This window comes from Enoplosus armatus, chromosome 21 (genome assembly GCF_043641665.1).
Source record: "Enoplosus armatus isolate fEnoArm2 chromosome 21, fEnoArm2.hap1, whole genome shotgun sequence".
Lineage (NCBI taxonomy): Eukaryota > Metazoa > Chordata > Actinopteri > Centrarchiformes > Enoplosidae > Enoplosus > Enoplosus armatus.
The window spans coordinates 4,829,857-4,842,241 of record NC_092200.1 but is presented as its reverse complement, the minus strand read 5'-3'; the positions used below and the strand labels follow the sequence as shown (position 1 = coordinate 4,842,241).

At 42.9% G+C, this 12,385-nt stretch overlaps 1 protein-coding gene across 1 annotated transcript in view; it reads right to left on the bottom strand.

The window, feature by feature from the left end:
- gpr158a (G protein-coupled receptor 158a) overlaps positions 1 to 9,684 on the bottom strand; it is a 59,257-nt gene extending 49,573 nt beyond the window's left edge. Inside the window, exon 1 of the mRNA XM_070928290.1 lies at positions 8,807 to 9,684. Coding sequence (XP_070784391.1) covers positions 8,807 to 9,684 — 878 coding nt within the window. The remainder of the gene's footprint in view (positions 1 to 8,806) is intronic.
- Between the last annotated feature and the right edge of the window lie 2,701 nt (positions 9,685 to 12,385).

Sequence of the window (12,385 nt, the reverse complement as noted above, 5' to 3'; positions counted from 1 at the left end):
AGTGGCAGAGGACGTTGTCAGTTTTGCTTTATCACTTTTGGGAAGAGAAGATACGGCAGAGCTGCGACTATGACAAACTGTGAAAATTGCAAGAGCAGCTGGTATCAAACGAGAGTTAAAACTCACTACTGATCTATATTAGGCCTTTTTAAGAACAGACATTTTGACACGCCACAGCAGAAGAAAGCATAAGAGTGATTTAATAATCACATGACTTACTGGGACACTGAAATAGAACTGGAGCTATGATAAGTGTTTCCTGCTATGACAAGTCAAAATGTCTGCAGTGAAAAGGGTCAATAAAACTCTTTTTTTTATATTATTTTAATAAAATGGAAGACACTTATTTCTGATTGGCTGCCAGGTGTCTTTCAAAACTGTATTATAAGACGCCCCAAGTCTTTCAATCAAGAATTTTAACAGCTCATTAATGCTCACAAGGTGAAGCAGACCTGCATGGCCTCAGCTGACTGCACACTGCAGTAAATGGTCATTGTAGAAGCGTGATAATACACTGTGAGGGGTTCTGATACACAAAATAATAAATAATAACTCTGCTTTGCACTTCAGTAGGTTGTTTAAAAATGAATATGAAATAAATCAGTCAAGTTCTGCTGCCCTCCTCCACCTGTCACACATTCAGGTTGTAGTTTTTCAGCATTTAACAGCATTCTTCACATCTCACTCTTTTTCATGTCTGTTATTATAGGCTAAAAATGAGTTGAGGGCCCCTATTAAACCCCTGTTTGTGGTAATTTACTTAAAGACAGCGACTGAGATGAAGGCCCTGACCATTTCATTTGATATTGTGCTTTAGTGATGCATGTTCCCGAATAAATTTGCATTGAATCGAATTACCACAAACCAACTGACACACAATCTGGGACATTTAGGGTCCCTTGAAGATCTGGGGCCGTGGTGGGGAAGTTACCTGCTTTGCTCTCTTTGTCCAAGTCAAGGCATAAGTATTATCGCTTATTTTGCAGGTTTAAATAAAAGCTCCACGGTGAAAACAAGCCGTTAAAAGTAAAGAAAACTATATTCCGTTATCTATTGTAAATTTTAAGGATAAAAATAGATTTATTATGACAGCAAATGCAGCTACTGATGACCAAAAAAACTACTTAAATTCTTTTCAATATTGATGATGTAGCAATAACATTTCAATACCTATTAATATTTAGAACATGACGTAAAATGTCAACATCACTGAGAGGCCAATATTCTCTCTGTCCATATAGCTTTCACTTTCTCAGCCATATGTTCACACACACACACACGAATAGTGCTGGTGTGGCATGTTCTCCAGGTGTATAGGAGCTGGTTTACTATACCCACGTCCCAGTGGACACCGGGCAAGTGCAGCGCTCTCTTTGCCTGTACTTCTGTTATTAATAACTGCTGCTCCGGTCCTGCCTTGGGGCAAACTGACCTCGCTGTTTTCCACTGCACTGCTGGTTGTTTTGCTGAGAAATTACCTCTGTTTCAATTCTCTGTTATGTAATAACGGTAGGCAACAGTCCACTGAAACACACGCAGCCCAAGAACAGGTCTGTTTGTTTGGGATGCATGAAAATGTCTGTTTCACTGGCAGCTCAAAGCTTTAACATTTGCTTGGGTTTTTCTTGTGAAATTGAGAGCTGTTTTCTCCCTTTTTTTTTCCCACAATCGCCTCCTCTTTTTCCTTCTGCTTCCAACTCTCCAGGCAATCTTTAGCATCCCAGCCAAAGTGGACATATGGCGTATAAAATAGCTCATCAAAAAGAAAAAAAAATGAAGAAAAACAAGCACGTGTGCTGGGTCTGAAACAGAGACGTTAACTGAAAAAGCGTGCAGCACAAAGACTGGGTCATAATTTGAGAGTGGCAACGAGGAGAACATGGGCAGGAGCATCATGGTGGCCATCAAGGCCCTCGGGGCATAAAGACAGGATTATCACAGAGAGCAGGAGATAGTGGTGCCCCAGGAAACAGAGTGCTCTCCCCTTTCATCCTCCATTCTTTGTGGGTCTAAAGGCCAGGCCAGCAAAGAGAGGAGCATCCCACCAGCAGGAGCTCTGGTCTTTTATGACACACCAGTCAGACTGTGCTAATGTTAGCCCCAGCACTATGTAGTTGACTGCAGATATATCTGGGTAATTGCTTATAGGCTACAAAAGGATATTCACCAAAACATTCTCGCAATGAAGGCCTCCGTGTGCCCCCTTTGTTACAAGTCAGTCTTTGATGTATTCATGAATGAATACTGAATGTCAGTCCGATACGCTTTGAGCTGTACGTCTCTATTCAGGCCCAGAAAATGGTCTCTCAGATTGATTTGCCCATTTATCCGCCCTGTAGAGAACAGGAGGCTGAATTTCAAGTAATCGTAGCACAGAGGAGACTTCTAAAAATGACGTAAGAGGAGATTCACATGGTTTTTGTCATAGTTCATTTCATAATAAATCCATCGCTCTGGCATGGAGATCTGGTAAAACAATGAAGTGCAGTGAAAGGATTAAGACTAATACCAGATGAAGCGCTGCATAAGAATTTATTCTATTAACAGCTATTATTAGCTGTTCTCTCATGAGGCTCAGTGGACACTGCAGTGTGATAACATGAGGCTGATATGTAGCTAATCATTTTTATTGCTTTCCATATGCAATATCATTTACTTTAACATTTTTTAAAATACAAACGTAAGCATCTGCTGTAACTTACTAGCTAATAGCTGATTCACAGTACATACTGCAGTATACTGTTTTTGCTGTTACTAAGTCAATGTACATTAACATTTTGTGTTTTTTCAGTATTGAGTATTGTTCAGGATTACAACTTAACTCTCTGTCGACATTTTGAAGGGTCAGCTTGTTTCAATATCGATTTCATCTCTGTGCATTCAGTGGAGAGACTGGTCCAAGACACATTAGCTTAGCATAGAGGCTAGTGGTGAGCAGAGGCAGGAAAGAGAAGAGAGAAGAGAAGGAAATGAATACACGTTCAAGTGACAGCAAAGTTGTCTTATTTATTTATGCTCCTGTCTTGTTAGCTGCTAGCTAGTCACTGATAAGCATACATTTTAGGAATCACCTGGGTTTGTTCAGGTGTGTTCACTGTGAGGACAGGATTTCTCTGTGCAATCAGTAGGGCTAAGCTAAGCTAGCTGTTGATCTGCTGATGTCCGGTAAATCCCTTTAAACTGTAGGCAGTGTTGCCAGATTGGACTGACATAAAATAGCCCAATCAGAGCCGAGAACCTGTCCAATCATCAGAAAACTCTAACTTTTTTATGTCACTTTTCCAGTGTGAACACGCTACATGTTCAAATCCTCCTTAGAATTAGTGTATAATATGGAATTAAACATCCCATTTGTGTTATTATGATTATTGTTTTTGGTGGATATTTTCCATTTCTTTCTGTGGGTAATTGGCCATAACTACAGCAGAATGTAAATATACAGTATATATATATAATATAAATTAATGACACTGTGTAAATTAATGACACATAAATAATACAGAATCGTCTGCATAGCTAAATTAAGACTTTTTCAATTGTAATGTGTGTACTGTAGAAGTGTGTTTTTTATATAATGTATATTTGCACAAGAATGAGTTTGGCGGTTTCTTCTGATGCAAGAGGAATAAGACTGTGTGCAGATAAACCAAGAATAATATAAAGGAGAGGTGAGCATGGAAGACTGGCATTATCCTTTAGCTCATCCATGTAGCCAGAAGACTTGCACGCCCAGATGAACTTGCATGCACAACCCTCCTGCCTCAGTGTCTCGACAAGAACACATTGCTGTCCTTTTAGAAGGGCACAGTTCGTGCATTATGTCATGGAACAATCACAATGCAAGAACCGTGCAGCCCTCCCAAGGAAAATGTCTCTTATGTGATGGAAATGCATTAAGCTGACAGGACGAGCAGAAGCTAATGTGAGTATAGCCACTGGGCACGGTGCTGCTAGTCTACCAGCGTTTCAGTGCGACCTGGGTCATTTTATTGAGTTCTGTCACTGGCCATCAAAAAAGACACATCGCCCGTGGCGAAGCGGCTGTCACAGGAAGCGAATAAAGACTTCTTTCTTTTTTTATTAGAGCTGGCACTTCTGGACTCTTGACACTCTTGTCATTAAAAGCACTCCTCTGAAGACCAAACACCAAGTCGGGAGATCGTTCAATAACTTGAGCTGCTGACAAAAGAAACCTGACAGTTGTGAGCGGAGCATTAGCTGATTGTCTGACTGTAGTTGGCGACAAGCTACATCACAATTATTATCTGATTGAAAACTAATGCATGGCTAATAAACAGTACTTGGTTCTTGGTATTTCCACCATTATCATCATATAATGTCCTTAAAATTGCAAGTCCTGCAACAAGCAATATTCAGCTATTCAACATTATAAAGAAACCAGGTTCGTATCCACTTTGCATATTAAAATTGCATTCAAATTTCTGCTTTTCTATATTTTGCCCTTGAATTAAAAATCACCCAGTATTGCTGACAGCTGCAGGATGTGCCTGTGGAAATATTATAGTGAGATACACTGATGATGAACAAAAGGACAAAGGGAGATCTGCATAATACTAGGTTATAGCACTTTGCATATTCAATATCAGATGTTGTAAAGCTGCAAAATGGTGTTTAACTTGTCTATTTTCCTTACGTGTCCTCCTTTATAACTGTCATATATTTATTATGGAACATCTTCTGTAACACATCCTGAAAGGAGTACGTAACATGCAGAGGTTTCAATTTTTATTTTTGTGGACACATGTTGTCCATTTACAAAGCACTTCAAAACCTGAAAATAGCTAAATTCCTTTTCCAAATCTTTTCCAAACTATTCACACCCAACAAAGCTCTCTGTCCTCCGCAGCGCTATTTCTCTCACACCAGATTACTAAAGGATAAACCTACAGTAACGATATAATCCGTGAGAGGCAACCGAATTACATTGCTGTAATAGTATCAAAATCTCTGAGATTATGCCCTTCATTAGCAGTATTATTAGGAATATAATATCTCTTTACAAGCAAGCTGGTAGTTGTATTTTCTGTAACGCTGACATTTACTGGCTGAAGGCATGGTATTGACAGGCCACCTTACTGAGCAGGAGTCCCAGTGACGTCAGCAGTGGGAGAAGGAGCACCTTAGGGATCTTTAACCCCCGCTTGCTTCAGGTTGCACTCAGTGGAAAATTTACAAGGTTAGACTCATTTCAGGTTCACTTATGATTTCAACGTCCTTACATCTTTATCGGGTACGAAAGCTTCCTGCTCTGAAATACCTAGCTCAGAGTCTCCACTAATTTTCCTCTTGGATGCATTTTTTTTCTGCTGCTCTCTTTCATCTTAGTTTACCATCATATATTATCGTGCTTAGCCCCGGGAATTGTGGGGTTTCCTTCCTATTTGTTTCTGGATGGTGTCCATCTAAGCAGATGCTGCTGGCTCCTCCTGGAGCTCGAGGCCTCCCACTCTGTTAGACGGCTGGGCGTCCCACAGCAGTCAGGCTGTCCAGACTTTAGCTGCTTTTAGCAGCAAAATGGGGCGCTAAGCCAAGCGTAGATGAAGACGACTCTGCCATCTAATTAGAACCCACTTGGCCTTTGGAGACATATGCTGAAAAAATACACATTTCTTTACCGTTTGGTTGAACTTTTTAGATAGTTTCAATTAGTTGTGCCTTATCATAGAACTGCTGCTGCCTGAGCTTCAGCCTCAAAGCAATTAAGGTCTGTGTTGTGAAAGGTGAGTTTGAAGTATAGTGTGTGTTCACCTAACACATACACCACCTTCCCTTTCTTCCTCCTCTGTGTGCTCCCGCTTTGTGTGTTTGTTCAGACTGCGTGGTTTTTGCATTTGTGCGGCTGTGTAGGAACGAGTTTGTGTCTGAAGTTAGAGTGATCTGCCAATTAGGACGGTACATATCATCCTGAAGAATGTCTCAGCCTCCAACAATGGCATGCACACACACACACACACACACACACTCAGATACACACTGCACGCTTGAAAACAGCCAGTCCTCTCTGTGTGGTCTAAGCTGCCTCCCCTGTGACTCGAGTGCAGCTGAAGAGACAGACGGAAAGAGAAGAGATGAAGTGTGAGAGGTGCGATTTCTTACACCTTCACAGAAACAACAGGTCGATCTATCACAAACACATGTCCACGCACTCCTTCTCTAACAAGTCACATTAGTTGTTTAGCACCTGCGTGTTCAACAAACAAACGGGAGGAACACAGCCTCAAATTTGTATTTAGCTCCATATGCCAGATACATATAAACCTCGCGACATCATCTCACCAAACAGGAAGTGACTGAAGCATTTAAAGGCTGGAATCAAGATGGCCCATGCATGGTTGTTGTTCTACATCTTTCATTATTAATTCATTGTTGTATTGATTGTGTATTCATCTGGAGGGGAAACGGAGGAGAGCTGATGTCTGAGGCGGCTATATTATCCCCTCCTCTCCTGTTCCTTATCTGGCACAGGGAGGATGCAAGACGAGCCGCCTGCTACTTTGATATGAGCGTCTGAAAGATGGCTGTGAAGAAGCAAACTAAGAGAGGGACGATCCCTGGCAAAAAGGACATGAGAAGGTGCAACGGATGTTTTTTGTGTGGCCTGAAATATTCCACTATTAACCCTTTAAGACAATATTATGAAGAAGGCTGAGTAAGCATAATTGAGTCAGCATCATTTGAATTTCAAAGCCAAGTATACGCATAAATCAAGCTATGATTAGCAAGGTTCTCAATGCATTTCGTGATTGATGCTGCAACACAACAGCACGGTGATCTACTACGATGAATGGCCGTAAAGATAACAGCGCGATCTTTGTTGAAATGTGCAAAATTTACACAGTGGCTCAATATGAAAAAATGACATTGTCATGTGGCATTTCGGTCTTTAAAGGAATAGTTCAACATTTGGGGAAATCTGCTTATTCTCTGTAGTTAGCAAAGAAATCAATACCACTCTCATGTCTGTAAGTCTGTAAGTATGACCAGGAGCAGTGACTTTCTGGAGTCCTGCTCCATACTAGAGCCAAGCTAGCTGTTTCCCCCTGCTTCAAGTCTTTATGCTAAGCTAACTTGCTTCAACATAAGAGGGGCAACAATCTTCTCATCTAACTCTCCGCAAGAAAGTGAATAAACGTATTTCCCAAAAACACTGAACCCAATGAAGGTCATGTGACCAAAAACCTGGCTTTATTATTTGAGGAATAGTTCAACATTTTGGAAAATACACTTACTGACTGTCTTGCTGAGTTAGATGAAAAGATTGAAACAACTCTTTTTTCTGTGAACTAAATATGAAGCTACAGCTAGCAGCTTACTTAGCTTAGCTTAGCATAAAGACTTATGCAAGAAACCAGGGGGAAACAGCTAGCCTGGGTATCGATTGCCATCTAACTCTTGGCAAGAAAGTGAATAAGCATGTTTCCCAAAGTGTCGAACCAGCCTTCCTTTTTCCATATTTAAAAAAATCCCTTAGAAACCAATTCAGGAATGGATGCTGCTCTCCTGCTCCTTGATGCCCAGCGGGATGTTTCTTTTAGTGCCGCTGAACAGGCCACTCTCCAGGGACATTAAACAATACCAAACACCCACGCATGTCACACCTTCGATCTTATGTAGGAGGCCTCAAAAGGGAAAAAACACGGACAACAAAACGGCTCCTTTGGCCATGGAAGGAAAGTAAATCATGAATTTAGCCTCACAGATAAACTGTGAGCTGGAGTTCTGGTGTAAAAGAGGTTTGACTCTTCATCAGTTGAGTGTACGGGCTAATTTCCTATCAGATTGCTTCAGTAGGAGACTGAGACTAAGTGTGTGAAGCTGCTCTGAGAGGCTTTAGCCTGGGATAACACCAGGTAGCTGATAGCCTATTACAGTATAATCACTGCAGGTTTTGACTCATTTGCAATCCGTGCCTGCCTGTGAGCGACTCAAGTGTATCAATTAAAGATTCATCGAAGGCAGTACACACACAACTAGTGATCTGGATTAAATATTCATTGGGAAGATGTTGGTCAGGATCCTATGGAGCCTTACCACGAACCCAGTGCATTTCAGGACTGGTGGCATAATCATGGTACATTACACAAGCAGGCTGCAGCAGGGGTGGCTTTAGGACATGGATTGTACAAAGCACCCAAACATCAGACATATTTCAGCATTTCTTCGTCTGCTGACGCTGGCTGCTGTGCCTTTTTTTTTTCTTTTTTTTTTTTTTTTAAATTGGCTGTCTCTCATCTCAGGAAGGTTCTGACTCATCGCAGATTTAGCAGCCTCCCTCCTTGAAGAAGGCGAAAGAAAGGGCACACGACATTTCCTGAGTAGTAAAGCATGCAGCAGAGTGAGTTTGAAAAATGAATTAGGGCCTGTAGCCAGAGGTTTCCACCACTGCTACATCCAGTAACATCCTAGGGTTATTTTTAGCATCCCGCCGCCTTGTCAGACTGGAGGAGAGAAGACCCCCCCCCCACCCCCTCATACAACCAGGGGAGGCCAGTGGGAAGCTGTGGTATGTTCGGGGAGGAAAGAGAGGCAGGTATGATCACCTATTCAGATATGGGGATTGGAGTTGTAGTGGTGGCTAAACTCACCTGAACTCACCTTTAGGTTGTTATACATCTTCCTCACATAAATCTGTAGTTTTATAATACAAGTAAAGGCATCACGGGTGTGTGAACAGCTTTACAACAGTTTTAATGACCAGAAGGCAAAAGCGATGTTTTGCTGAGCTTGTTGTTTACCACCTTTTCTATTTACACCAACATCGGGTTTCAACCGTCTGTGTGCCTACCTGAATTCAGGAGCCAGGTTGGGCTTCAGGCCATAGAAAGCAGACGATAAGGTCAAAAGCCAACGGGGAACAAAATTGCCATTTTCACACTCCAGGTAGGGCGCAGACCACTTGACATGTGTCTTGTCAGGGATAAAACTCTCTCCTCTTTTCAAAGAATTGTCAACTGATCTGAAATCTTGGCTCAGCACCTTCTTATGGAAACTGGGCTTCTTCCTGTCTTTGACATCGTGGTACCACTCTGTGTCTGCTGTGCGGTTGTGCAGATGGTGGTGGGCCGTGCTGGAGAGGTCTTGGAGGACTATCTCTCCACCGGCCCTGGTGGCTTGGAGAAGCACCGAGGGCCCCTCCACGGACGAATCCGCGCTAAAAGTGACAACCGCCCGGTGAATCCTGGCGTCGCCCTCCAGTATACTCCTGACTAAGGCATGGTACCACTCAATGTCTCGCCGGAGACTCTGCTCCCTGGACCTGTTGGCTTGCAGGATCATGTTGAGGAAGTTTGTGGCGTGCAGCACCGTATCCAGCACGCTGCTCATGGAGTGATGCGGGGTGGCTTGTGACCTTCCCCGCAGAGAGGTGAGCTCGTACCTCCGCGAGCAGTTGGCGTGCTTTAAGGTGGTCGAGTCCCCCGTGTGAAGAAAAGCCGTGACCACTCTGGGGAGATGCTCCCCGATTTTCTGCTGCAGCTCCGCCGTCTCCCCGGGAGGAGGATGGGGCGCGCGGAGATGCGCCAGCTGCCGACGGTGCGTCTGAGCGCCGTAAATCTCCTCCTGTGCTCTGATATCTGTCTCTTGGGCTGACCATTCCGCGTACTTATGGTTTGATCCGATCACAAATCCCACATGCAGCAGCAACGACAGCCGGAAAACAGCCATCTCGCTCCAGAAAGCGTCCACAGATGTTTGGGGGGGGGATTGCTGCTCTGAATTACAGTGTCGCTGGGCGGGCGTGCTGTAAAAACAATCTACCAAATTGCTCCGCTAAAGCATCGCTTCACCACTTGTAGGATATTCTTGCAAGCTCCACGCCTCTGTTCTTGAAATCAAAAAGCAGAGGAGGGGGGAAACGTGAGGAACCCCCTCGCTGTCCGCCAAATCCCTTCTGCTTCTTTACAGATGCCTCATACAGCTTGTTGATGTTGAGTATCCGCTTGCAGCTGTTTTCCCCCACCTCTCTCTCTCTCTCTCTCTCTCACTGTAGACAAGACTGTCTTGGCTTCGCTGTGCGGCGGACGTTCTCCCTCTGCGTGCAGGCTACACAGACTGAATCAAAACGAAGAGGAAGGGAGGGGTAAGGGGGCAGGTTGTTATCATATTTATATATTTTTTAGGGAGCACCGAGCCAGGGAGCTTCTCACTTGGATGACAGACGCACTCCGCCCTCTTCCGACCACAACAAGCATTAAGTAGGCCTACAAAAGCCACGATGAGACACACCAGGAGCTGCGCGCCCTTAAAGCCCGTCTTCTTCATCATCTCACAGGGCTCCAGGAGCGCCATTGATCCGCGTGTGGCCGCTTCTTCTGTCAATCACGGAGCAGCGTTTGGTGGAGCTGTCCGGTGCTGAACCCGATGAAGCAGTTAAGGAGCTGTCCAGTGCTGAAACAGATAAACTCAGTGTAGACTGATTTATCAAAATTAGGCACTTAATTTAGGTCAATTGATAGAGATTTGTTGTCGCTTTAGCATCCAAGAGTCGTTTTCTTTTACTGCTGATCAGCGTAAAAACAAAAAGCTTAATTATGTCCACTTTAGTTCAAAGTTGTGAAACAATTTAAAAAAATATTGAAAAAACAAATTCACTGGACAAATATCCATATTTATTTGTACATGAAGATAGACGGTGAAATATCATCCTGAAGATTTATGTGAGTTTATTTTATTTTCCCTTGATGTCCTTTGGGGCAAAAGCTACTAATGAGATTTCTTCTTTTTTTTCAAATATAATATCTGATGCATTTTTGCATTTGGCCAACAATAGGAAATACAAAACAGGAAATAAAAGCGGGGCAAAAATTAAGGAAATGTTAGAGGTTTGCCACATTTTGCTGCTTATATGTCAGTAAGATATGCAATGAAAGATGGCCAAAGATCTGGGGACACCACCTTCCATACACTTTCATGGGTTGGGCTACGCCCCTTTAATTCAATTAAATGCCCTTATAACTAATCAATCAAGTATTTCTCTGTAACATTAAATATTCATGATAAAAAGCGACATCTTTAGGTGTTTGGGTGTCATCAGACCCACAAAACAGAAAGAGTGAAGGCTGTTAAAGCAACATATTAATGCTCATAGGTTCAACAACAATCGCATGTTGGGAGTCCACATACTTTTGGCCATATCATGTATATGCAAAATCAAGTTTATTATCTGTTTCGTCAACAAAACCAGTTCAGCAGCAAACTTCATAGATGTCCTTTGGGCTGCACCAAGCAAATATAAAGTATTAAAGATGCTTCTTTGTAACTGTGGTACTGTGAAAAACACAAGTCTGAGATAAAAATGGGAAACCATCTCTCCAAACCTACGAGGCGCATTTATGCTGTGGAAATTCAGTTATGCCTTCCCTTCAACCTTGACATGTTTCTAATCAATAAACTAATTTATAGCTGAGGCAAGCTGTTGCAAACTACACTGAATGATCTGGGTTTTATAAAGCAGGACAAAGGTGAACAGATCTGTTCCTTTACTTTGTCACCAATCTATCAGCCTCTCTCTCTTTCTTATCAGTTCCAGCTCTAAGGTTGCTCTCTCTCTCTCTCTCTCTCTCTCTCTCCTGGGTGTAGGGGCATGTCACGTCACGCTGTGTGGGCTAAAGGCATCTCGTCCTGGAAGAGGGGTGAGGAAGACAGGCGTGACGGAGGGTGACAGAGCTGAGAGTCGGCCTGCGGGCTGAACGGGCCACGAGGGATGCTGGAAGTTGGAACCTGAAGACCTCCTAGATTTTCTCGACCAACCTACATACAGCTACACCCAAGGCTGCTTGCTTGTCCTGTCTTAAAATCTTGAAATCTGCAAGCAAACAGCCCGAGACAGGAAGTCCAGCAGCTGCCATCGCTGCACCACGATAAAGAAAACAACTGGGAAAACTTGACTGTGTGGCACGTTTATCAAAATGGATCAGTGGATATCAGAAGCGCCTAATTCATATCTGTCTGACTGTAGACTTTTAGCTTCTGGGTTTATTAATTACCAAACATGCCAGCATCAATTCAAGGGGCCAACTTCCCAATCTAACATCATCCTCAAGCTCGTCTGTCCTGATAATCAAGATTTGTTTGTGGGTTACCATTAACATTTGTGGTTTACCATTAACATTTATGGTTTTGTGAGTGCCTTAAACAGAACATTTCCTAAGCCTAACGAAAACATGTATTGTCTTTCCCTTTTTCCCATTTTGATGTTGATGTCGGTGCTACCAAAATGCCACAGAGAGGGAAATTAAAGCAATAAAACAAATCCAAAAACATCAGACATGGTGGTGTTGATGATGAGGGTGACGAAGGTGGACATAGCACCTTCTTTGGAGGTGTGAACCATCTGCATGGGCAGTGGGTTCTTCATGTTAGTGCG